General features: G+C 51.0%; 5 protein-coding genes across 5 annotated transcripts; 3 read left to right on the top strand and 2 right to left on the bottom strand.

Moving 5' to 3' along the window:
* Nucleotides 1-81: 81 nt before the first annotated feature.
* On the bottom strand, nt 82-2483 carry VTN00DRAFT_5010 (uncharacterized protein; the record flags this gene model as incomplete). Its single annotated transcript, XM_069431497.1, has 5 exons — nt 82-947; nt 1000-1771; nt 1846-2127; nt 2197-2329; nt 2416-2483. The coding sequence occupies 5 exons, from the start codon at nt 2481-2483 to the stop codon at nt 82-84; spliced, it is 2121 nt and encodes a 706-aa protein (XP_069290525.1).
* Nucleotides 2484-3198: 715 nt separating this feature from the next.
* VTN00DRAFT_5009 (uncharacterized protein) lies at nt 3199-6774 on the top strand (the record flags this gene model as incomplete). The annotated part of the gene is made up of 3 exons (XM_069431495.1): nt 3199-3429; nt 3503-3703; nt 3835-6774. The coding sequence occupies 3 exons, from the start codon at nt 3199-3201 to the stop codon at nt 6772-6774; spliced, it is 3372 nt and encodes a 1123-aa protein (XP_069290524.1).
* A 3957-nt stretch (nt 6775-10731) lies between these two features.
* VTN00DRAFT_5008 (uncharacterized protein) lies at nt 10732-12700 on the top strand (the record flags this gene model as incomplete). The annotated part of the gene is made up of 6 exons (XM_069431494.1): nt 10732-10795; nt 11283-11460; nt 11652-11786; nt 11902-12028; nt 12221-12390; nt 12442-12700. 6 exons carry the CDS (start codon nt 10732-10734, stop codon nt 12698-12700), a joined length of 933 nt encoding a protein of 310 aa, XP_069290523.1.
* A 1562-nt stretch (nt 12701-14262) lies between these two features.
* Nucleotides 14263-18488, bottom strand: VTN00DRAFT_5007 (uncharacterized protein; the record flags this gene model as incomplete). The annotated part of the gene is made up of 5 exons (XM_069431493.1): nt 14263-15242; nt 15296-16323; nt 16376-17667; nt 17724-18004; nt 18065-18488. 5 exons carry the CDS (start codon nt 18486-18488, stop codon nt 14263-14265), a joined length of 4005 nt encoding a protein of 1334 aa, XP_069290522.1.
* A 4350-nt stretch (nt 18489-22838) lies between these two features.
* Nucleotides 22839-25732, top strand: VTN00DRAFT_5006 (uncharacterized protein; the record flags this gene model as incomplete). Its single annotated transcript, XM_069431492.1, has 5 exons — nt 22839-23597; nt 23753-25027; nt 25083-25182; nt 25236-25570; nt 25628-25732. The coding sequence occupies 5 exons, from the start codon at nt 22839-22841 to the stop codon at nt 25730-25732; spliced, it is 2574 nt and encodes an 857-aa protein (XP_069290521.1).
* Between the last annotated feature and the right edge of the window lie 267 nt (nt 25733-25999).

Below are 25999 nucleotides of genomic sequence, written 5' to 3'. Positions count from 1 at the left end.
TTACCGAAGAAGCTGGGACGACAGACCAGATGACAACACGAATAAACAGGGACGCCGTCGCTAACATGTCAGATTCAAAGTTCAAAGATCGATCAAACTCTCTTCAACAACAGGTTTGGGCTGTGGCGGTTGCTGGCACTGCATGTTACCAAGGTATGCAGCAGCCTGGGGACTGCTGGCAAAGGAAGGGTAGGATCCGTTTGTCTGTCCTGTTGCATATGCCGGTTGTATCCCTGGTTGGGGTTGCTGCTGAAAGTAATACGACTGTGGAGGTTGCTGCTCCTGCGACGCCGGAGGTTCCTGATGGTGTTGGTATCCAGGGGAGTGCATCGCGTTTGCTGCAAAACTCTGATGGGACACAGGCTGGACTGAAGGAGCCTGGACCACTGATTGCTGTTGCTGTGAGTCCCGTCGCATCACCGAAGAGTGCTGATACGGCGCTTCTGCCTGCGGCTGCTGGGAAGATTGGACTCGGTTCACGTCCCCTGCTTGTGCAGGAACTGAAGCAAGGTTGCTTGGGTAGGCGGCACCTGGATGTGACGGTGGCGGTGATGCGATAGGATTGTAATCAGGGCGATTCCCGGATTGATTTTGAGAGTCACCAAAAGGGGATGTCAGTGGGGGATAGGAGCCGGGACTCGTCACCCCAGCAGGTCGTCGTCCCTGTTCATAGCCCCCTCCGAAACGTTGCTGCTGGTACGAAGGACCAGGCGTATTGAATTCATCAGGGACCGCATTCCCGAGATAGAAGCTCTCGGCACCGGTCCTCCCATTAGGCGCCGTTCCAGATATTGCGGGATACATATCGGAAGATTGCTGGCTGGGTCCGAATGATCCATAGCCTCCAAGAGAGTGCTGTGCATAGGCACTCGACAGCCTTTCCTCTAACATCCGGTCGTAATAACGGACAACAGTGGACAGCTTGGCATGAAGATCAAGAAGTGTGTCTGACCTTGTTAGCTAGATGATGCGGTGAGTTTAAAAGGCAATGAAACATACCATGCTTGCTCATCGTTTCCCCATAGGACCGCGCGAGTTTAGGACGCAAAGCTCCGATACTCTCATATAGTTCTTGTATCTGAGGCTCACGTAAGATGGTGCCAGGTGGCTGATGCTGGAGCCGGTCAACAAGAGTAGCAAAGAGGTTGATATTTTCCGCCTCGACAGGGGTGAGCTCATATGGATTCTTGGGTAGAGGGGCAGCGGCAGTAACACCACTGGAGGATGTATCTGCCGCAGTGGAACTCTTTAAAGCCGCTGCATGCTTCTTCTTCTGCTCCTCCATATCCCGCAATGATGCCTCTATAGCAGCCTTTAGATCCGCGTCTTCCTCTTCGGCAGTGGTCTCTCTGTTAGATGATTCCTTTACTGTTTCCTGCGATGGTTTCGACTGGGGAACATAGCCAGTTGATCCACCGGCCCGAGCTTCTTCGAGGCTTATCTGCAGAGCCCGTCTCAGGTCCTCATCATATCCGCCCTCCGCCCTAGCGCCGCGCGGCTCCATCGTAGATGACTTCGTTATGGAATTATTCTTGAAAGCCGACCGATCCGACGCGTTGAAAGGGGGAAACGACTTCGAGGTGAGTTTCGCGTAGCAACCATCGTCAACCCTGACAGGTTGTAGTATCCCAAGGTGAGGAAGGGGAAGAGTCTTGCTCGAACACTGGGCATCGAAGACATTACCGCAATTGCGACAATGGTGTTTTCGGTTGGTGAAGGTGAACGGCGTTCGGCAGCGCATACAGACATCGGAATCTATCCACTCGGGAGGCTGTCATTATATGGTAACATCAGCAAAATGCTTCCAAGATGCCTTCGAGGTCTGTGGGTGGAGGGGAAACATACTGCGCTGCTGTCAAGCATGCTACTGCTAATTTCCGTCTTGGGAGGAAACCGAAATCCTTCATTCTGTAACTTTTTGTACGTCTCTCCCAGATAGAAAAGATCCAGACGCCCCTGGGCTGCTATGGCCCAGGTTTGGATAAGCTCCAGCATCTTTTCTCTTACGTCGCTGTTGAGCGGTGTCCCTTCGGCCCTAAGTAGTGACACCAGGTTGTCCATGAACTCACGAGATGCGATTTCAGCAAGGAAATGAGAGCCACCGTTTTTAACACATGTATCCGTCAACTACAGTTTCAACGGTCAGCTTGTGGGGGAAACTTGGTGGCCTGGACCCAAGTGGGGGGAAGCGCCAACCTTCAACGTAGCAAGTTGCACATTCGGATTCTTGCTTTCTAGTCGCCGTTTCAATGACCGCATGGCATCCCTTGGCTGAACGCTTTTCGACCGTATCATGTCTGATATCTCGAGATTGAGGGCAATGTCTTCCCTAGTTCCCTGTCAGAGCTGGGGGGGGGGCAGCGGAGAGCGGGGGAGAACCCGTCTCGGTCACGGAAAGGGCTTAAGACAACATACAAGGAAGACGATGTCGCCTGCTCGACCTTCTCGTCGAGCGGGGAGCTGGAGGAAAACCAACCCGCCATGATGACGGTAGAAGAGTGTGGGTAGGACGCAACTTAGGCAGTTATCGCAAGGGAGACGTCTGTAACCGCGGTCCGCACGCTGTGACGTTCGGTGAACAGGACCGAAAAGGCACTGGATGGAAAATGGCGAGCGATGTTCAACTACACGCCCGAATAGTGAGAGGCAGAAGCAACAGCCAAAATAAACTGCAAGTGAGAGTTGTGGATGTGCAGGTCGCTGCAGGCGTTGATGCGAGCTCAGGCAGATAGGTACCAAGTGCCTCCACTCGGAGAGACATGACTAAGCACTGCCTGCAGCACAGCGCGTCTGGGGCGCCTGTCGGTGGCGTCATAGGGCCATAGGCCCAAGGCGGTGAGAGGCCCTGTTCACGTGTCGGCGCCGTATCGCCGTTTCGCCGTATCGTCATTACGCGACAGCGGTACCCCGGACGGTGACGGCGACTCCCCGCCTGGTTGGTCCGCGGAGAGACAGAGGAGACACGCACGACTCGACACGGCGTACGTACTCCCTCCGGGCTTTGTCTTTGGTGCTGTTTGGCGATCTATCTCGTCCGCTCTCTTGTCCATCGTTCTGTTCCTGTCGAATAGCTGGCTCGAAGAGCCGTTGGTGCCGCCGATTTTCATCTGACCCGTTCACCGTCGTTCGACCATTGTCTCCCGCGCATCTTCGGATCATGTGCTCTCTTCTCCCTCTTCCGCCCCCTCGCTCGAGATAATGTCTTCCGATGCAGCTGCTCTGCCTTCTCCGCCCAAGGATCTGCCCTGGAAGAACATCAACGGTTCTCCCTCCGCCGGTAGTATTCAGTCCAGCGGGCGGGCCAGCTGGGCAGGCCCATACCGGAATGGAAACAGTACCCCGCCTGCTGGACCTCGACGGCCACGATTTCCCAATATAAAGGACCTTCAGCATCAAGCCGCCTTGTTGGACTTAAAGGAGAACTGTTCAGTATGTTCCTCCAGCGACTCGTCCTATTGTGGGATTCCCTGAAGCATGCGTGGTTTACTCACTGGTTTTGCAGCTGAACGATCTCTTAAAGTGTGCTCGAGAGGCCATACAACATTCTAAGGCCTTGGTCGACAAAGATCAGTTGGACATCGCATATGTTCAATACCTTCGCGCTTCTGAGATTACTGTCAATATCATACCGCGTCACCCTGACTACCGATTAGCTATCAACCAGCGCCCCGGATGGTACGACCAATTTTCGGATCTGATGCTGGTAAGCCTGGCTCCGGCCCATGCCCATATGAATTGCAGAGATTTTAGGAGACAAAGAGTGTCGCAAATCAACGTCTCAATAATTGACTTTGGGGCTGGCTTCGTATAGCATCCCGGCTAACACCGTCTTAGTCCGTTCGAACAAAACAGGGCACCATGGATGCGATAAAGCAGCAGATCGTTGAAGACAATCTCGCCAACAATGTGAAGCCAACAGGTCAAGCCCGCACGGAGTATCGACTTTCACAATCCTCTTCGGCTCAGATGACCCGCAGTCCTAGTCCAAAAGGCGACAGCAGCGACGAGGATCAAAGAAACGGCTCATTGAGAATGCCAAGCCCCTCTGACTTCCAAAAGGCGCCTGATGAGTGGCCAGGAGAAGATAACATTTCCCGCAAGTCTGTTGGCAGTACTTCCGTTGCTGATGACCTTGCTCTACGCTTTGCTAGGCTAAGGGCTACACCGTCATCAGTGCCTGGAAACCAGACTGCAGGAATCAATGGACAGAACGGCGTCATTTCAATGCCTTCACCTCCGAGTTCACTTTCTGACTATCCTCCCCGACCGTCTTCTAATGCTATCCAGGGAAGATTCAGCAATTCTCTTAGTTCTCCGCACCCGCGTCTATTAGGTCCACGTAGTATGGGATCTTCCCAGACCACACCCGTCGTTCCCCCCAAGGTTCCTTTGAATGCGTCGCTACCCCGCGCCCCGAGTCCAGCATACAATCCAGTATGGACTGTGCCATCTCAGCCACCGTCGAATCCGCCCAGAACGTCAACGGAAAGCGCACGTGCAGCGAACCAACGATACTCACAGCTTGCTGATTCCCCCAGAGGCAGCCCCAGCCGTGCTCCGTTCGACGACAATCCTTATAGATCGCGCACTCCTAATGGGGTTCATCCTGCAAAGGAGACGAGAAGCAGCTCCGCGGAGATACCACACAGTCAGGCTATTCACTCCCAACAGCTGCTGGAATACCTTAGGAAGTACAATGTTCTCCTGATTGATGTCCGTCCTCGAGATCAGTATGACAGTGGTCATATATATGCAACATCCATTATCTGTATCGAGCCTGTGGCATTGAAAGAAAACGTGTCCGCGGAAGAACTTGAGGAGCGCCTGGTTGTCTCTCCGGAACACGAGCAGTCCTTGTTCGAGAGGCGGAACGAATTTGACGTAGTGGTGTACTACGATCAAAGCACGACTTCCGTCAGCTACCTTGCTGGGTCTCCAGTTGGAACAACAGCGCCTCACCTGAGAGCACTCTACGACACGCTGTACGAGTTTAATGCATACAAGCCTTTAAAAGATGGACGGCCTCCTGCTCTTCTAATCGGTGGGCTCGATGCGTGGATTGACTTAGTTGGCCAGCAGTCCCTAGCCACATCGTCCACAGCTTCCGTGATGGGAACTATCCAAACGAAAAAACTTGTAAGAGGACCTGGGCGACCACTTGGAAGGGTGCCAACAGTGGCAAGTGCGAACTCCAGTTTGGAAGTAAGGAAGAGGAGGCTTCGAGAGTACAAACCCCTTAATTCCGAAGAGCTCACAGCATGGATGGAGAGGTCGAAGAATGAAGAGATCGATCCGAGCACCTACGAAGGGGAAGAAGCTACAATTACTGAAGAGCCCGAGGAGATTAAGACAGAGCAAGAGCCTGGTCCTTCGTTCGTTCACACTTACGAAGACTTTCTACGCCGTTTTCCAGAGCCGCATGCCATCCAACAATCGATGGTTATGCCGGAAGTTCGACCGGCAATGCAGTCCGCGCCTAACTATGCAGCACCCGTTCCTGTTGCGCCGTCACGGCCACCGCCTGCTGTTCCTCGACCTAGTTATAGCGGGGTTTCAGACGGTCGGCAGATACAACCACCTCTTGAACGCCAAAATTCTGCAACCAAGACCGCTCTCTACACATCCAACTCGGTCATCCATCGGCTCAAACTTCCTCGGACTGGTTTAACTAACTTCGGGGTCACCTGCTACATGAACTCAACCATCCAATGTATGAGCGCGACCATCTTGTTGAGCAAATTCTTTATTGATAACCGATTTCGCTACTACGTCCAAAAGAATTGGAAAGGGTCACAGGGTGTTATGCCCGGTCTTTACGCTAACCTTATACGTTCTTTATGGAAGAACGATGTGGAGGTAATTATGCCGACGTCTTTTCGTAATTTCTGTGGCCGAATGAACCGCGAGTGGGCTATAGATAGACAGCAGGACGCGAAGGAGTTCTTCGACTTTATAGTCGACTGTCTGCATGAGGATCTCAATATCAACTGGCAGAGAACACCACTACGACCATTGACCTTTGAGGAAGAGATGCAACGGGAGCGAATGCCTGTTCCGAAAGTGTCGAAGATTGAATGGGACCGTTACTGCCATCGGGAAGAGTCCTACATCTCCTCCCTCTTTGCAGGGCAGCATGCAAGTCGACTCCGTTGCACAACTTGCAAGGGCACCTCAACGACTTACGAAGCGTTCTACAGCATCAGCGTTGAGATTCCGCCTTCGGGCCAAGGCGACATCTATCAATGCCTCCGCAGCTACTGCCAGGAAGAGATGTTGAGCGGTGACGAGGTCTGGAAGTGCCCGTATTGTAAGTGCGAACGCGTCGCGACCAAGCAGATTATCCTCACTCGGGCACCGCAAATCTTGGTTATCCACTTCAAGCGCTTCTCTGCCTCCAAGACCCAAAGCGCACGCAAGATCCACACTCCGATCGACTTCCCTCTGCATGGCCTGAAAATGGACGACTTCGTTATACCCTACCCATCCGCAAATCCCTCGAACGGCGATGCGACAGCCTCCTCTACGCAATCACCTTTCTATTCACCCACATCCCGACCGTTCACTTACGATGCCTACGCCGTCCTCCGTCATCTTGGTTCGTCCATGAGCAGCGGCCACTACGTTTCTCTCGTCCGTGACGCGCAACGTAATTGCTGGCGCAAGTTCGATGATGAGCGCGTCACCGACTTCTCCCCGAGGGATCTGCGGTACGCCGATCGCCTGCAGAATGAGCAGGCGTACATTGTATTCTATGAGCGCGTTCCAGCGAAATAGGTTGCCTTTTTTACTTCTGCTTCTCTTGCACAATTGATGAGGGGTGGGTTATATCATTCTTGCTTGCCGGTTGATTATGTTAAATAGAAAGGGAATTTTGTTCGCACACATACCCTATTTACGATATTCGGTTTTTGGCTTGTTTCTTTTCTTGGGGGTGGCAAAAATGGACGTTGGAGTTGTTGTCATTCTCAATGGCCTTATTTTGTCGTAGCGTTTGAGCTAAGCTAAACATCAAATGTAAACAATTCCAACGGTTGATCCGCCATATCTTTCTTCTTCCCCCCTCCCCCCCCAAGGCTGCGCACATTTTTACAACACTTTTGCCTTGTCTATTATTTTTCTTTTGCCCTAATTTGCTCCTTCTTCTCATGACAACTGTGAGGGAATGGAGGACACCCTGCATACCAATACCACAACTGTTCAGAGCGGGCGAGAATACTTGGCTCTTGCTGTTTTATTCTTGGCCTTTTCTTGGTTTACTTCTATTGTTCGTGGATAGACATTTCTTTTTTTTTGTGTATTTATCAACCTTTTCCGTCTACGAGTCCATGATTGATTGATGGATGAATTATGGGCAATTCAAGATGAATGACATGTTTTACTCTTATGGATTATTGACTGAGGATCAGGCCTGTCTCGCACATCTAGTCATCTATTTGGTCCGTCCTGGTCGTATTTTAGGTACAGTACTGTCACCTACCATCTTAGGAAATCATATAACTTTTACAATAATTGAGACAATTCAGGCATACATGAATGAAAATACATTTAGATTGGTGATAATATCATTCATCGTAATGTAAAATCCAGCATATGTAACATAAATTCGATTCCATTTCTCGTCCCAAACTCCGTCGACACGAATATCACGTCGGGATGTGGGGCTCGTAAAAGTAAAAGACATGATAAGAAAAATGACTACCCAGATTTTCCAGGAAGAAAAAACAAAAAGAAGAAAGTGAGAACCTTTTTTCCTTATACGCTTACAACTTACGACGCAACGTAAGAATATATACTCGTCGGCGTTGTGGGGGCAGCAGGCACGGCGGAATTCAATATAGCATCCTACCCTGCTGGAGCCGCAAAAGCCGGCGAGTCCGGGAACAGGGCACGGCCGTGGTGGGGAATACAAACTTCACATTCATCGATCGAGCCTCGACACGTGGGAATAGGCGCCATGGGTCAAAGCTGCTGTCTGGTATCGCATCCTTGATCTCAGAGAGGTCCTTAGGCAGATCGATCTCCTGTCCACAGCGTTCGGGTTCCCAGCCGTCTCCTCCGTCTGACATAGGTTTATTATCGATCCAGGTGAGAAGTCGATGATGACCTTGTCTTTGTAGCTGCGCAGACGGTTCCAGATAGAACTGGCAGCCTCGAGGATATCCGTCAGGTCCTTTCGGAAGTCAGGTTGGCTGTTATCCAGAATTAAAGAGGACAGGATCCGGGCGATAGTTTTAACTGATGCTTATACAATTCCTTTTCCAGCGGTAGTCTCTGTCGACGTAACAATGGCATCTAATCCCTTATACGTCAGAACCCTCCACGCAGCCTCATATTCTTGGTTCATGACTTGATATGTGGCAGACAGCGTCTGGAGCGCTGTGGTTGCGGAGGCGTCATGTCTTTCAAGATTGTGGAAAGGAATGGTCGCCAGAGCTCTTTCTTCAGACATCCGATTACGAACTGTCTGTGCAATTCGTATACGAGGGAAGATCACTGCAGAGGTTGGAAGGACCGGAACGTGTTCGAAGATGGGATACGACTTCGAGGGTCTACGGTGTGAGTCTGAAGTATTTCTAGGGAGGCTTTCCTCAGGCAACAATGAGCTCTGTCTCTTGCCAAGTGGATGATTCGCATGTCGGCTGCAGAGGCCTGGACACCAGAAGTAATTTGCCCGAGAATAAGACCGTGATGCTACTAGCAGTAAGCGCTAACCACCAGTTAGAGAAAATACCCATGCTGTTCGTTGGACGGGCCGTGATAGCTGCAACAGCGTGCGTCGATACTCTTGCGAATCGTTTTGATCAGCGGTTCGACACCAGACAGCCCGCCCGGTTCTCGGTCCGGCAGACGGGTCGGAGTAATTCGTTAGTAGGTTTGTGGAGATATATTCGGAGGCCTCCTGCTCTCGACCCGAGGTATGCGGGGTAAGCATCACTGCATCACTGCTCGTCATCCTATACCACTGGTTCACCTGAATTCAACGCAAGTTGAACTTAACTGGCTCACGAATTTTGTTGAAGAAATTGCAGGAAAGAAAGATTTACACGGATGGAGGGAAACGGAGGAAACGAAGGGGGGGGCGGGGGATTTTATACCTGCCGGCCCAGGTTCTCTTCGCCCGATTTGGAAAGAATTCCTCACAGCCCGTAATCCCCGTTGCTACTCAATTTGGAAAGAACGCCCCTAGCAGTAGCAGTAGTGCACAGTATCTGCGCTTCTACTCGTTAACTTCGCAGCCAATAAACCCCATGGAATAGGTCTTCAATACGAATCACCCGATACATCATAATCGCCTGCTCGACTTGCTATAGGCTCGTACTGTATATCCACATCTCACATCTAGCTAGATCTAGATCCGCATTGTCCCAGAATCTACAACACGAGCAAATATCTTGCCGCTACGTCTGCATCAAGAAGGGAAAAACTGAATAAAGAAGCTATCTAGACACATTAGATGATAACTCAACACATTGGTCTGGCACTCTTCTTTGGCATCTGTATAGTTTATCAACAGAGTTTGCTGATCGAAGGTCAAAACACGTATCACTATAACAATCTCAAGGGAGAATTTGGGGCTACCGGATTCGCAAGATAACCCACCTGCTTTGTTTTACGCTGGTGTTATGACGGATCAGATGAGTACTCGACACCAATGTCCCCATTCAGAATCATCCTAAAGGATTCAATCTCAAGGTTCTTCAGATACTACTACCAATAACCTCAAGTAATAAGAAATTAGACAACATCATGGCACCAAAAGTCAACGGCGAGCAGAATGCATGGTAAACCTGGTAATTGCAATGGTATCGGGCTTAGTATAATGACTGGATCTTCCCAAAGCAAAATCACTGTCGTGGGAGCAATATAATAGAAGAATTTACAGTATCTGAAAGGCGCCTAAACGCTCGATAGGGACCCGCAAATTCACAGCGGAGATTCATGGTGCAGAAAATTATTTATGGTGGTACTCCTACTGCTGTGTAAAAATATACTAAACAGTGCCGGGCTAGCACGGACAACGGATCATCGGATGGAAAATTACAGTTTATAGAGACCATCTACTCCGTAAAACGGCGATGGACCGGAAGTGTTCCGGGCACAAGCGGAGACAGAATCGCCCTGCGCACCCCGTGGAGCAACTACTATGTAGCAAACGAGGTGACGGAACGTGCTCCGTAGAGACCTGACAAGAGCAGCTCCAGCAGCTTCGCACTTTTAGCGCCCGCATCGCAAATCTTGAGATGTGGGGTCGTAGGACCGCCTACCGGATGGGTATCCAAGGTAAGCTGCCAAGATGGCGTAGGCAGTACGGTGGAAGACCTCGGGATCGGTTCAAGTGCTTTGTCCAGATGTGCAGGCAAATCCAGAATAACATTGTTATGCTGGCGTTTCGAGTCTTCGTTACGCCATGACCATGCGAAATATAGAGAGGTGACACAATCGACCCTCGGGAATTTCAGGAGATGATGAGGAGGCTATCAGACCTAAGATAAGGATGTACGCAGGAGGAAAAAGAGAGCGATGATGCTAGAGTGTCAGTGTTGAGTCCGGAAGCTCCTCGGGGAAGCTGGAAAGGGCTAGAGTTCCAGAAGCCGGAGAGTCTGAGCCGGAGGATGGAGTCGATGGCAGGTGGGGAAGTGGTCGAAGAGGCCACATGGCCAATCCCAACGACCGGATTGCAAGGTCTAGTCTCTAGAGTCGTCGGGTTCACCGCAGAAAGAACAGTCGCACATGGCACGGAACAGTGTCAGACGGAATCCTCCGTACCAGGATGCCCCATCGGGCAAGGGAATCCGTATGCGAGATAATGATGACAAGACAGAATAGGAACTTAGGGATGGGAAAAGGATGCTCTCCGTCCTGCTATTGAGACCGTTATCATTCCAAGATGATGCTTCTCCTGCTCTGCTATCGTCGGGGACGTGGTTCCTCCGCCGCGGTTCGGCTGGCGGAATAAGCAGCCTCCTATTCGCAGACGGTCAGCTGCGATCCCATGTCAGACCACCAGGGAACGCAAGGGAAAATAGGAGGACGCGTAGGGACAGATGGCCAGAGCCAAGAGACGCGGAGAGCATGTCGATAATGGGTTCAAATTATTAATGCGGCACGGGTAACTATAGGGGGTGGTCTGTAGATGTACGCAATAGAAGTCCTGTAGAGGACGAGAAACGGCGCCGTGGCGACCTCCGCTCAAGAATGGGGTTGTGAAGGCGTGTGAAGCGTGCCTGGACAACGCAGGTAGTTGGTACCACGCCGCAGGTGAAGGGACCACCTGTGCACAGGTAACTGGTACCTCGAGGCGCGACCCCAATCACCGACTCTTTTCCCCAGGCTCTCTCCATCCGACACTTTTCTCCTCTTCACCTCCGACTCCCGACCTCCTCACACTTTTCCGTCTTCTGCTCTGCGTTTCTCCTCCTTCAGCCAGTCTCTCCAATCCGAGTCTCTCTTCCGTCCCGGGTGAGTGACCCCAACAGCCTCGGATTTGACTTGTCAGACCTCTCTCGGAACCGTGATTCGGCCCCGTCGATACGGTTCCCCAACAAGCTCTTCCGCTCCCTATCTAGATCTGACAAATCTGGCAAATCGTCATCTCCGCATAACTCGTCCCTGTTGCAGTCTCCCTGTCTAACTGTTATCATCGTGTCCAGAGTCTTTACAGCCATCATGCCCGAGAACAAGGAATTCACCTTCCAGGAGGTCGCCTCCCACAACACCAAGAAGGACCTCTACATGGTTATCCATGACAAGGTCTACGACGTCAGCTCCTTCGTCGATGAGCACCCGTACGTAAATCCCTGCTCTTTATTCTCCTCTCGCGCCGAAAAAGTCAATCAATTGCGCGTCCAGTTTTTGCGCGAAAAGATCTCTGGAAGCTGACACGCTAGCACAAACTTGCAGTGGTGGTGAGGAAGTCCTGCTCGACGTTGCTGGCCAGGATTCCACCGAAGCCTTTGAGGATGTCGGACACAGTGACGAGGCGCGCGAGATTCTTGCCGGTCTGCAAGTCGGCACTCTGAAGAGACAGGTATGTCCGATGTTGTCCTGACCCTGCGCAGCTTGTTTTTTTTTTCTTTTCTAGCCCGTTTCATTTCGGGCTTCCAGCAGAAAGCCTCTTAGCGCCTTAGTATCCCAGTCTCTGCGTCTCTAGAGCATACCTAGGAATTTTTTGCCCTCCCTTTCTAGGAAAGTGTAGGCTGACGATATTCAACTAAACCAGCCCGGTGACCCTGCCCCGAAGGCCCAGGCCTCCACCTCTTCCTCCCAGTCGACCTCCCAGAGCGGTGGCTCCACCGGCCTCGGTATCGGTCTGTACGCTGCCCTCCTCGTTGGTGGTGCCCTCGCCTACGGTGCCTACCAGTACCTGCAGACCACCGCCGCGAACAAGCAGTAAATCCTTTGGACGCATGGTTCGGTAGGAGAAGGATGAGGATAAAGCAGAGGCGGGAAGTGTAAGAGAAGAGGTGTTGGATCTCAGGTACAAAGCTGCGAAGGACAGAAAAGGCCTTCCCGAGTATACCAGTCTCGACAGATACCGCTGGACCTGAGTCGGGAGAGTTGGAACAACAACGACAACAGAAGTGGACATATCCGGAAAGGCTCACATGCCTACGATGTGACGTCGCAGGCAATGCAGGAGTTCATGTCTCTATCATTTTTATCATTTGGAACACTTGCGGGAGATATAGTTGGTGCTTGAAATCTCTGTTTCCTGCAAATAGACCAAGTTTTTTCTTTTCCTTTGTATTTTGTTCTCTTCGATTTAGCCATATCAATATACCTATACTGCCATTTTACTACCGTGAAGGTTATCCTCGAGACGATTAGCAACGAGGGAAAGGAACACTGGTTCATTCTCTAGACGCCTAGGAAGGAGCAAAGAAAGATTGACTAGGTACAAGTAATGGATCATTGAGACCATTCAACCAGAGTATGAGGACATGCGCATTGTAATAACTGATCCTCATCATCATCTATCACACATTGGTCAAGCGCTACGGACAACTCAACTCACCTACTTTGCATTACCATTGTATATGTAGATCAATCGCCTGATCTGATCCATGATCCATCTGATCATCATCGTGGGCTCAGCGCAATGGCCAGTTAACGGTTACTTCGCTACTGATCTGCGGATAAATAGGTAATCGGCGGTGGGCCGGTTGCTTCATGGAATATACTATTTATACTATTTGACTTTAACTCCGAAACTGAAACCGAAACAGATGAGGGATATGAACATGATGACCTTAACGAGTGTGCTAGCCCCCAAAAAAAATAAAAACTACCTAACCTAGGTAATGTAACGTGAGGGTTCTGGATAGTGATAATTATCATGTATTTACCCTAATTAGGGGACCAAAGAGGCAATGAATTTGAATTATTTATTTGGCAATAAAGAAACGATAGATGGATAGATAGTAGAGTCAGGTAGTAAGTACCCTAAGTATGGTATGGCTGGCGGCTCGCATATGGTCTGCAGATAGTATAATTAACTGAACCCCAATCAATCAGATGGAAGAATGACTTATAGCAACTACACACACACACACACACATAAAATCCTCGTCATCGCCTAATAAATCGAGACTAGATCCTTACTGATTGATGCTCTTTATCTTAGCTTCTGGCAGCAAAGGGTTCCTTATATAAGGTGTTAGAGGCCATCCTCGCATCTCTTCCTTATATTCAAAGTCCATGCGGAGAGTATTCTCTTAGTTTGTATAAATGCTTTCTAAAGCGCAACATCGAGCGAGGCGTGTCCGTTCACATTTTCGAATAAATAACATGTACACTTGACCATATCTTGACTAGATCAGCGTTTAGAAAAAAAGGTGGGAAAGTAACACATTTATATCATTCAAAGTCTGGTATAATTGATCATCTGCTCTTTGTCTTGTCCCTCGTCTGTATTATCATCTAAACTGTTCCCGATTTACCTTTAGACCTCTTATGAATACCTCGAGCAAGTCCCCTAGCACGAGGTGTGCAGTCTTGCAGACTATGGAGGTTCCTTTTTCCCCCCCGCCACAATCCGTAGAGACGGCAGAACCAAAAGAGGAAAATTGATAGTGATAAAAACATGAAACGAGACAACGGAAAATGAGTTACAGGGAATATATGTAAATACATAAGTTGGACAAGTAGACGTGTCAAAGTATATGGAGGACATCATGAGAGAAGCTAAAACAAGAAGTTCGTCTTATCCCTCATCTCCCTTTTTGAATTTTTTTATACTATCATCACAGGAAAAGAGAAACCTCATGATCTACCGTTCGAGCCGGCGCGAACAGCTTCCAGAATCATATTCTTCGCCTCTTCTAGACCTTCCCTGGACCCCTTGATTTCGATGGCTTCGCCTCTTGCCTGGTCCTTTGGCACAGTGATACGGCAACCAGTCTTTTTTCTGATGGCATTGATTTGGCTACCGCCTTGCCCAACCACGAAGCGGTATGTCTTCGGATCCGGCAAGATCAGATAGCCAGTAGCAGACTGTTGCGACGCCGTCGAGATGGCCTTCTCCAAGGCGGCCCGCGCTTTAGCAACGTTCTCCTGGGTACCTGAGAGAACCCATGGAATGGTAGAAGGTTGAGAGGCATCGCTAGGCTGAGCATTCTCGACAACCTTCCAGGAGTGAGAGCTTGCCGCAGCGCCAGGATCATCGGTTATTAAAGGAAGGGAAGCAGATCCGTTCGCTCCGTTGCGAGAGTCTACAGGATTGGGCTTCGCGGGAATCTGGTGACCAGCATGATCCACTGTCACTTGGTAGTCATTGCGAAGACGGCGGAAAAACGAGCCATTTTCAGAAATGGCGTGGTGAAGATGCCTGGGAACTTCGACTGTCTCACCCTGCTGCTCCTTGAGGAGTGCCAGAATATGTTCTCTGGCAGCCTCAACAGAGGCGCTTGGTCCCTTAATTCTGATATCAGAACGGCCGGAACCTTGCTTGGGAATGTCCAGGGTGACGTTGAACTGCGATTCTATACCACGCCTGGTCTCACCACCGCGGCCGATGAGCAAGCGATGCTGCGACTGAGGAACCTCGATCGTGGCGGTGACTTGGTCCTCCCTCTGCTTAACGAATTCCTCAATAGCTGCGATGATCTTTTCAACGACAGCGCCATTTCCTTCGAGCTTGATCGTAGACTCGTTGCTCTCAGGACGGGGGAACTTGACTATCCGAGCTGCACTGCCATCGTCGGGACCACCAGCCTCAATAACGATTTTGCGGATATTCGCACCTACTCCAGTTAGCATCCGACATTTACCAACCAGGTACCATATGACAACTTACCACCACCGCCGATCAGAGCTTTGTGGTGCTTCTTATCCACTTCAATTGTCCTGGTTACAATAGCATCAAACTCCTTCGCCCGCTTCTCTAGGATCTTCTTTGCCTCTTCAACCTGCTTCTTGGTGCCCTTGATCTTAATCTCAACGCGACCTGACGCATCTGGTGCATCGTGCACTCCTGGAACATCGATCTGAGCACCAGTGTCTGCACGAAGCTTGTCCATCTCGCGACCACGCTGGCCGATTAAAGACGGGACCTGGCTCTGGGCAACAGAGACAGAAGCCGAATGCGAGTGATCCACAACCCACTGCAGCAAACTCAGGATTTCGTCTCGTGCGGCGTCAGCACCCTTACGAGGGCCCTTGACGAGTACCTCATCAGGAGCCTGCTGCGGCCGGTTGGGTCGACCTCCGCCAACTTCGCTCGCGGTGTCGGCCACGGATTGGTCGTCATTGACTGATGACACTGCAGCCCGAGGGAACTGTACGCGGACATTGTAACGGTCCTGCAATCGGTTGACCTGGCTACCTTTCTGACCGATTAGATCACGGTGGTATTGGGCAGGGATTTTGAGAATGTGAGTAGTCTCGTCCTCCAATTTTCTTCCCAGAGCAATGATTCTCGCCTTCGCAGCGTCCGCCTTGGCCTTAGGTCCCTTGACCTCGACTTTGCCGTTTTCAACCTTGATATCGACATCGAACTCCTCACGGAGCTTGTTGATGTTCTCGCCTCTTCTTCCAATGAGGAAGTTTGCGAACTTCTGAGGGAAGTCGAAGGCTGTAGTGTACCCTCGTTCAAGGTCATCTTTCTCTTGTTCGACGACAAATTGAAGGATCTTCGATGCGAGTTCCTCAACCGAGCTGGAACGGCCACGAAGAGAAACTTCACTCTGAGAAGCAGAAGCAGCGGCTCCTGAAGCATGACCGTTACGGCCGTGTGGCTCGCCGACGATGACACGGACGGGAATGTGGTCATCGCCTTTGGCCTGTTGTTCGCGAGCAACGAACTTCCGGATCTTGTCATTATACCTGGGGATGTTTGTTAGTGAAGAACGCGTACGCTTGAAGAAGTCGGACTTACTTTGCGGGAACAGAGACCGATTTGGCCAGAACATCCTGCTGATCCCCCAATACGTTCAGAAGGAACTCCTGCGCCTCTTGCAGAGTCTTCTCAAAGGTGGCAATTTCAGCAGCCGATGGTCGTTGCCTTGGGATCTGAAACTGTGGGGCTGTGGCTGATGGGCCCTCATAAACCAGGAATACGTCCTGGCCGTCAATATCATCAGGGACCAGCAAATGAACGCCAAAGTCATTTTTTAGTTGGTCAATGCTTCTGGAACGGAGATAGGGGTGGAAGTACGGGTCGATAGAAACAGATCGTATTCTCGAGGGAGGGTGGGCCTGAACCAAGTTCATGATGTCGGAACGGGCCCGAATGGTGTTCTTGCCATCCCTAGAGTATACCTCCCAAGTAACAGGCCCGTCGGATGCCGGTGGCAGCACTATCCGGGCATCGTACATGTCTTCCAGCTCCTTTATAATTTGGCGTTGCTGCAGGTACGAGGTGAGAGCGCGTGCGTGCGCATGAGGACCAGCAGGAGCATTAGGATGCTGGCGTGACAAGTCAATGCTTGCCATCTGCATGCTGGTAGCAAGATCCATAGCACGGTTGATACCAGCTTCGATTTGGTCCGGAGGTCCCGTGATGGTGAGGAACTCGCTGTCGTCAGATGCAGGAGGCAAGATAACTGAGCACCCGGTTTCCGCCAGGAACTCGTGCAAAGCATCAGCATTATCGCCCAGGATGAATTGATGTTGGCCGCGACTGATGGCAAGCTGTCTGAGAGTAAGTTGCCGCTGCAATTCTGCAGCCCGCCTCTCAATCTCCGCACGAGCTTCTTGAGCGGCGGTACGCTCTCCAGAAATATGGATGTGCCAGTCGGGATCCGGCACAAACTGAATCTGGCCGGGGTCAGCCTCTTGCGGTGGCTGTCGGGACCAAGTATCATAACGCGGCACTCTTATCTGAGCCTTGGTACGACCCTCGATCTCATTCAAGTTTGCGTTGTGGGCACCAGCAATAAATGGGAAAAACTCCGGGGGAATAGTTTTCAGGCGCAAGTTGATGTTAGATGCTCTTTCCTTGACGATGGCCTCTATCTCCCGGCGAGCCATCTCAGCTGCAACTGCGTCGCCCTCAATTAAGACATCGATCGTAACACTGTCATCATCCTCTTCGCCAATGGCAGACTCCTCAGCTCGAGGAACTTGCACTCGGGCGCCAGTTCGCTGCTGAATGTCTTGGACAACGGCGCCTTGGCGACCGATAATGTGAGGTCGAGCAGACGCTGGGATGGGGACCCGAACAGATTGCTGCGTATATTAGCACACCTGTGGAAGAAGCATAGATATTAAAGCAAAAACCGTACCTTTGACCCGACTTGTTGCGCGACCTCCTTGAGAGCTTGCCTGACCGCATCTACAGAACCCTTGCCCTCGAAAATGATAGAGTCACCGGGCCCACCACGCATGTCAACAGTGGCTTTTGAACGTCTGCTAATGTCTCTCAAGATGTCTCGAAGTGGCTTCTTTAGTTGACCACGTGGGAGCATCTGCGATGGCACAAGCCGAAGCTGCTCCACATGCTTCCCTGGAAGGCTCATAATCTTAGGGCCTTCTAAAGAACCAAAACCCTGCGGAGCGGAAGCAGCTGTTAATTGAAAGGTGGTCAGCACGTAAGCCGGTGTCAACAGGTGGGAGGAAGACGTACCTGATGGTTGGGAACCGTTGACACCATTGGTCGGAGCGGAAGCACTTGACGGCTTTTTGGCACCCCAGGCTGTTGGTGCAGCAGCGGTTCTGGGCTTTGGGCCACCGCCCAAAGCAGGAAACGATTCCTCTGACCGCACGTCAAAAGCTGGTCCTTTCTTGGGAGCTGCCTTTGGCGCGGGAGCAGGAGTCGTAGTTCCCGTCTGTGCGGTCGTACTCTTGACAGGTTCCGAAGCAGCATCCGGCTTCCTATCCTTCACCAAGGAAGATGGAGGAGGATGCCGGATGTCTTCCTCATCCACAACATCTTCCACGGTGGCTCTATGGGCCTCATCACGTGCGTGCTGCTCCTCGAGCATGGCGGCCGGGGATTTCGCGGCCGCCACTCCGCCATTGACAATCATGCCAGGCCCTTCAGCCGCCATTATGGGAAGGTATACTGGAGGAGATACGGCTAGCCAGACACAGGAGTCGTAGATCCGAAGGATAGAAGGGACAATAAAGTTTTAGAAGGGAAAGGCTAGATGGCAGCACGATTCTACATCAATCAATCAGTACAGATGAACATTGCAAAAGCAGTGTAAAACGAGTCTAGTCATACCTACGATCAGTGATATCTAGAGGGAACGTAGAATCGGGACGACGTTGCCGACGCTCGAGGGGAAAAGAGGCAAAACGAATAAATCGCCTACTGGGAACAGTTAAGCGCAAGATGGCACGGACTATCTGCTGAGGGCAGCAGGAAACTTCATCACAGCGATGGGCCTCGGAACGGAAAAAGAGCAGATAAGAAGGAGAGAGAGAGAGGGCAAGAGAGCGGGAAGGAAGACGGGACGTAGAGGGTAGGATTCAAGTTCGAGATAGTGACGACGAGCGTTGAGGACGGAGGGCGAAAGAGGACAGTTTCGAGGGTCAGAGCTAAGGTTGGAGAGTTGGAGCAGCGCAAGGCCGGGGGTCACTGAGCCCGGTTCCGAGTTCTTCGCTCGCCGCCGCAGCCCGCTTGAGCTAGCGCCACGTCTGGACCGGGGGCCCTGGGACCACGCGAGGCCCCGGAAGACTTGCACCATGCAAATGCCAACAGACAACACAGCAGCGGGACCTCTGTGTAGATGATTCTCTTGCTAATGGCCAGCTCTGACGGTGCCGTGGTGGAGCCTTACACCGATCTGCAGGAATGATGCAAAGAAAAAAATTTCTTGATAACCCGTCACCAAGTCGACATTCGAGACACCTCGGCTTGCGGTAGTCAGAATTCTGTGCATGACTTCCCATCAATGGCCTTTGCATGACCTAATATTCAGATTGTCATCATTGTAATATATCTGAAAGTGTCTATAATCCCACCATCGGTCTCAATTTGTGCGTCCTATGGTGCGGGAGTCGACCTGGAGAAGCCATCTGTGCGGGCGAATCGGCGTCGCGAGACCGTATGCAGCAGACAGAACCTTCCGGTGAATCGGGGAATTTGTATTTGAAGAACAGAAGCCAATTTCAGCTCGAGGACAGACCAATTATTGGCAAGACATTGTAGTTCATATATGCGCTTGACTGCTACTGTACCAGTTTTCGGTGACCTGCTGCATCAATTGCAAAAACTTTAGAGTATGTGAGGATTCTTATATCTAATTAGTTTCCAAAGAGTATCCTAGAGAATAAGGAAATTGTGCCTGACAGATTCCATGCTCTTCAAGACACTTCCCTCTCACGTACTGACCACAAGTCATAACATGCCTTGTGGGCAAGGGTAGTTTCCACGTGGTATTACCTCTCATAACTGGAGAACGGGTGTAATTATCTTAGAAGTTCCAAAAAGGAAGGGAATCAGTTTACTACGCAAATTTCTTCTGCCCTATGTTGTGGCTTTTCATAGCTAAGCCACGTCAGAATACGGCGATGGGGAAAGGCTCGTAGAAAGCTTGACAGGTACTCGAGATACCAGGTATCTTTCAGCTGTGACCTCCGGATCTCACCACGCACAGATATCTTGATGGCTTTCCCGATGCCCGTGCAGCAGGCCACTCTGACGGTGTCTGTCGAAGAACAATTGTGCATTTAATGATCCAAGCGTTGCGCACTGAAGGGAAGTAGCAAAACAAAACGGTAAGGCGCAGATAAGGCGCATCGCGCACAACTTTTGAAACTGCCATGCTCTACTAAAAGTATAGAACTACTTATCACTACCTATAGGTATGTACCTAGTCAAATGGGTGTCCGCCTACCTAGGTAAGGTAGATAGGTAGCTCGCTATATAGAGAAGGCTTAAGAACCCATCATGGCCCGTCCCAAGACGGTGAAAATGTCACAGAAAAGGCAGTACCAGAGTGTGGTAGAACAAACAAGAATACAAAAACCTAGGAAGTTAGCTCCAGGTATCAACGGTTCCCTGTACTTCCGGTCAAGCTCATCTCAACGGTGTCCATGCAGCCTCACAGTTGTATGATCCTTCATATTCCAAAGACACAGCACATTTTCCATGAAAGGTAAAAAACCCCAGCCTCTATGTGAGAAGAGGAGTTCAATTCTTCCGGGAGTCCAGTCAGCGTAACACATTGGAGATTGGGCTTCAACCTGATGACACAGGAGATGGAGGTACATATGTGTTCAATTGAGACCGCTTGGAGGCAAATTTGGGGGGGAATGCAAGGTTGGGTTCATGCACCAACGACCGTTATTTGTCAGATAACTTGAAGGGTTGGGGGGCTTAGGTCCCTGATCTCAAACCTAGAATCAAGGAGCGGCTAGCAGTCCCGAAGGGAGAGTCTGGAAGACTGACTATCCGGTTCAAGCAGAGAATCCGGTGACGTGACTCGTCGTCTGGAGAAGGGTAGTGCAGATCTCAGAAAAGTAAGGTGGTGCAACAAATACCTAAACATCCGCGAAGCATGTGCGGGGTTTTCCTCGAAGATAAAGGGATAGGTCCCAAAGGACCAGAAATCGGGGAATGAACCGGAAGTTTAAAGACTGAATGACAGGAACAAAAGTTCGTCCTTCGCCCAGATAGGTGGGCCCAGCGGCAAAGCAGGAACGAATCTATACCAGTGGAATATGAGGATTACGCTCGTTAGATTTAGAATCACCAGGGGGGAACCAATCGATCCTTTGCTGACCAAACGTAGCTGAGAGTGTAGTTCCTTAATGGAATTCACCTGGTCAACAATGGCGCTAAGCCTATGGAACAGGACGTACACCTATCAGTCGTGAAGAAGGGTCTCACAGGACGCGCAATTGAAACTGCACTAGGATGTAACGGAATGATTCTACGAATGACAGCCAATCCGACAGAAGAAGGGGTCCGAGGCAAGGGAGTGAATGAAAAAGGAAGGTCTGGCTGTATCCTGGAAGACAGGATCCGAAACCCATGTCCCGACTGCAGCGACTCGCCCAAATCAGATGATAAGATTTCGAGTTACCGGTGCTGGCAGCGCAGGAAGTACCCTCCAGATGAATGTAGGCGTGCCCGAGGGAAGGCGAGGACTTAGGAGAAATACATGTACGCCAGGTTACAGTTCTCCGTTGGCCAATGGTCCCGAGCTTTCCTTTTCGAATTCTGTTCAGACATTAACCGTATCATTTGCAGATAAGTATTGGGCAAGACTAGGGTAATTGAACTACAGACGCCACCCGGGATGCACAATTGATGAAGCGGGGCACTGGGCAAAGTACCCATAGAATAAACATCGAGCATTCAAGTGTGCAATGTCAACAGAAAAGACAGTTCGGGGAGAAACAAGAGGGATAATAGAGCTAATTGTTCAGAATTCTGAGATAGACATGCTGGCAAGAACTTACGATATTCCGTTGTCGATGTGATAATGGTGGCTGCTCAGGCGTTGTATTGAGATTAAGATAGACATGCTGAGAGTATTAGATCAGGTACCATGTCCCACTAGAAGACGCGTCCACGAACATATGTCTAATCGCCCATCTCAGGTCTAGCCAGGAGCATCAGTGTCCAGCCCCAAAGTTAGTAACCTGCTGTCGCTGCGTTTGCTGTTTGGTGGTGTGCATCCCGCCCGAGACAGGCTGCTGCGGCACAGGGCACCACCTGTCTCCTGTCTACGTTGAACGAGAGCCAGGAGTCAGAAAAAGAAAACTCTCATCTCTGCTCTAGCTGCCCTGCTTCTGTCAATAATAGTCCGGATGCTCCTGCTCCTGAATCTCTTCCCAGTTAATACAGTGTGCCAGTTTCCAGTTTTATTAGCAAGACATCTCGAACTCCTTTTCTTTTCGGCTCCCACCGCTGTTCTTCTCAACGGTCCAGACGTCACTTGACTTTGGGAGTCCAGCCCTCGCTTGTCTCCGTTTATCGCCCCGACCTCATCTGGCTGGACTCAAACCTCCATCCCGTTACCTCCTCACCACCATCGATGTTGTGCTGCTTCTCCTCCTAGGCCTGCACGCTGGTTGTCGGTCATCTGGCGGAGGCCGCCTCACCAGAAGATACATTCCAGCGCTTCCCCCGCAGCAGCGACAGTCATCGTCCTGCTTCTCGCACGCCTCCCCCCGCCTCTCTGCCGGCTCAGCGACACTCCACGTGCTTGTATCGTCGGCCCTGTCACAGCAGCTTCCTCGCGCGGCTCCCCTTGCGTCGTCTGCGTCCGTTCAACCGCCACATTGCCCTCCCAGACTGACACAGAGAGAAGAGGGACTGTGGAATACTGCACCGCCTCCCAGGTGGCTCCCTGACCGCCCGTCGATCATCAACATCCCCAGCAGCCGTTGTCGTTGTCGCTGTCACTTTCTTTCAACTGGCTGCGCGTCCATTGTCGCCGGCCATGGACCAGGCAAATGCAGCTTTTAAATTTCGCCGGTCTTCCAGCAAGCTTCACAAGGAACCCCCGTTGTTCTCCAGCTCCCGTGTGCTGAAGAGCCAACAGAGCAACACATCGCTGAAGAGGCACCCTTCGGCCCCAGTATACCCGCGATCTCTCGGGGGCAGTCGGGAGCACTTGCGAACAAGGTCCAACGCGTATGGTTCGTCTTCGTCTTCGCTTGACCAGAACAGTGCAGGTCCCTCTCCAGTCCTTTCGAGCAACGAATTCAGTTCCTCTCCCGGCACTTATACCTCCTCTAAGTCCCGCCCTGGGCTACCCGGTCGCCTCTCGCTCAATGATCGTAGCTCGGATGAATTGATTGGCGCGCCGTTCGATGCGCGAGGCATGCTCAATGCATTGGAAGAGACGATATCCCCATCGCAGCAGAATTCGATACGCCGTCCGCCAGCACCGCATTCTTCCCATACTAGTCCAGAACTGCGAGGTGTCCAGACGTTGAGACAGTCTTCCAGCCACACTGCCTTGAATCCACGCATGGAGACGGCTCCGCAACGTTCGGACGATGATCGGGTACAGAACCAGAAGAGGTTCTCTGATGAAGCCAATGGCACCAAGAGCACTGGAAGAAGCAAGAAGAGCAGCTTCTCCAGCTTCGTGAACAGCATGCTAGGCTCTCCTCGGAACATCAAGATATCAGCTCCGGAGAATCCAGTTCATGTCACCCACGTTGGATATGACAATCAGACAGGCCAGTTTACTGTATGTTTACCCAAGCTCTAAGCGATCAACGATGGTTGTGAAAGGCTCTTTTCCTGGCAGCCAGCAGGATGTAAAAATATTTCTTTGACATGGCAGACATAATGCTTGCTCAACTACCGGAAAAGAAGTAAGGTTGCTGACGTTCTTTGACATAGGGCCTGCCGAAAGATTGGCAGCGAATGCTGCAGGAGAGTGGAATCTCAAAGAAGGAGCAAGAACAGCATCCCCAAACAATGGTCGATATTATGAGGTTCTATGAAAAGAATGCCGCTGGAGGCAATGAGGATGAAGTCTGGCACAAATTTGACCATGCGCATCCACAGCAGCAAGATTTCCTGTCTCAGCCCAGCGGAGCTGGTCCCGCAGCTTACACCCCGATGCCGACGATACCATCTCCTCCGACCAGCCCCCGATTCCCTCAGAATCATGAAGGTAGCTTTGAAAACCCCAGGGCTCCGCCTCCTGTCCCGCGCGCCGCTCCAGCCGCTTCTCTATCTCCCAGCGCCACTCCGCCGATTGGCAATCTTATTCCAAATAGAGCGGCTCCCAAGCCTCCGACACCAGGTGGAAGCAATTTGATTCCTGCTCGTCCAGCGCCCCAACCTCCTACCGTGAGTCCGCACGCTGGCGCCCCAGGGAGAGTGGTTCAGGATTCTGGGGCACATTCGTTTGCTACACCACCTATTCCGGAGACGGGACCTCTACCAGCAGAGCCTCAACAGCCTCCACGCAGCAGGTCAAATTCGAAAACCAATGGAACGACAACTCTGCGAATGCCACCAGGCATCATTGGCTCCCCAACCCAATACCAACAGCAGCAGGAGCAGGCAATGGTTGCAGCACAGCAAGCTATTACAAACAAACAGCTTGACCGCAGCCGCAGCCAACGCCAACAACCGCAGCAGTACCAGCCGCCGAGGCAGGAACCACAACAGATGGTACAATCAACACCTCAGCAACAGTATGCACCCGCAGTCGATCCTCCTGCGATCCCCCAACCTTCTCAGCAGGCCCGCATTGGACCCGCACCACGGCCACGGCCCCGGGCCCGTCAGAGTAATGCTATTGACATTCGGGCCCGGTTAAATGCCATCTGCACAGCTGGTGACCCCACTACAAAATACTACAATTTGAACAAGATCGGCCAGGGCGCATCGGGTGGCGTGTTCACTGCATACGAGAATGCAACCAACAAGTGCGTGGCTATTAAGCAGATGAACCTCGAGCTGCAACCGAAGAAGGATCTGATTATCAACGAGATCCTGGTAATGAAAGATAGCAAGCATAAGAACATTGTCAATTTCATGGATAGCTACCTGCATGGTCCGGATCTGTGGGTTGTTATGGAGTACATGGAGGGTGGCAGTCTTACGGACGTTGTCACTTTCAATATGATGAGTGAAGGGCAAATTGCCGCTGTTTGCAGAGAGGTGAGTCTGCTGGCCGACGAAATATTATTTGGTACCAGAGAACTAATATCCCTAGACTCTGAATGGTCTACAACATCTCCACTCAAAGGGCGTGATTCATCGGGATATAAAATCTGACAACATTCTACTGTCATTGGAGGGTGATATAAAATTGAGTAAGTCTTGCATATATCGTCTTGAAATTTAAGACCCCTCTAACATTCTCCAGCCGACTTTGGCTTCTGCGCTCAAATCAATGATTCGCAAAACAAGCGCAACACGATGGTCGGCACTCCCTATTGGATGGCACCGGAGGTTGTCACAAGGAAAGAGTACGGCCGAAAGGTCGATATCTGGAGTCTGGGTATCATGGCTATCGAAATGATCGAGGGTGAACCGCCTTATCTTACGGAGTCGCCTCTCCGTGCACTATATTTGATAGCCACGAACGGTACGCCTAAGATCAAGGACGAGCATAACCTATCACCAGTGTTTCGGGAATTTCTACACCTTGCCCTGAGGGTGGATCCGGAGAAGAGAGCTTCTGCTCATGACTTGCTCAAGGTATTTCCGAGCTTCTGTTTTCAAATCGTTTTCTTTTACTAATACTCTATCACACAGCATCCGTTCATGGCGCTTTGCGAACCACTCTCTAGCTTAGCTCCTCTTGTAAAGGCTGCCCGAATCAGTCGTGCTCAGGAGAAGGCTCAGAAGGGCGGCTCCTAAGCAAATTTCGGTTTTTTGTCTATCCGCTGTTCGACACCTGGCCCAGGCTCCATTATACCCCAATACGTCTTTTCTGCTTCTGAAGCTTCAACAAACAACATACTTTCAGTGGGCGATACTATTCCTTTCTCCTTCGCCTCTGTTTTCCCTCTTTTCTCCCTTCGAGTTTATAGATGGTGATGGATCGATGGCATGGACTCTTATGTACCAAAGCGGGCCTTTTCATATTACTCATTTGATGTTCGATATTACCTCTGTTAACGCTAG

This window comes from Thermoascus crustaceus (assembly GCF_041956765.1).
Source record: "Thermoascus crustaceus strain CBS 181.67 unplaced genomic scaffold VTN00scaffold_2, whole genome shotgun sequence".
Lineage (NCBI taxonomy): Eukaryota > Fungi > Ascomycota > Eurotiomycetes > Eurotiales > Thermoascaceae > Thermoascus > Thermoascus crustaceus.
The sequence above is the reverse complement of the archived record's forward strand: the minus strand, read 5'-3'. Positions and strand labels throughout refer to the sequence as shown.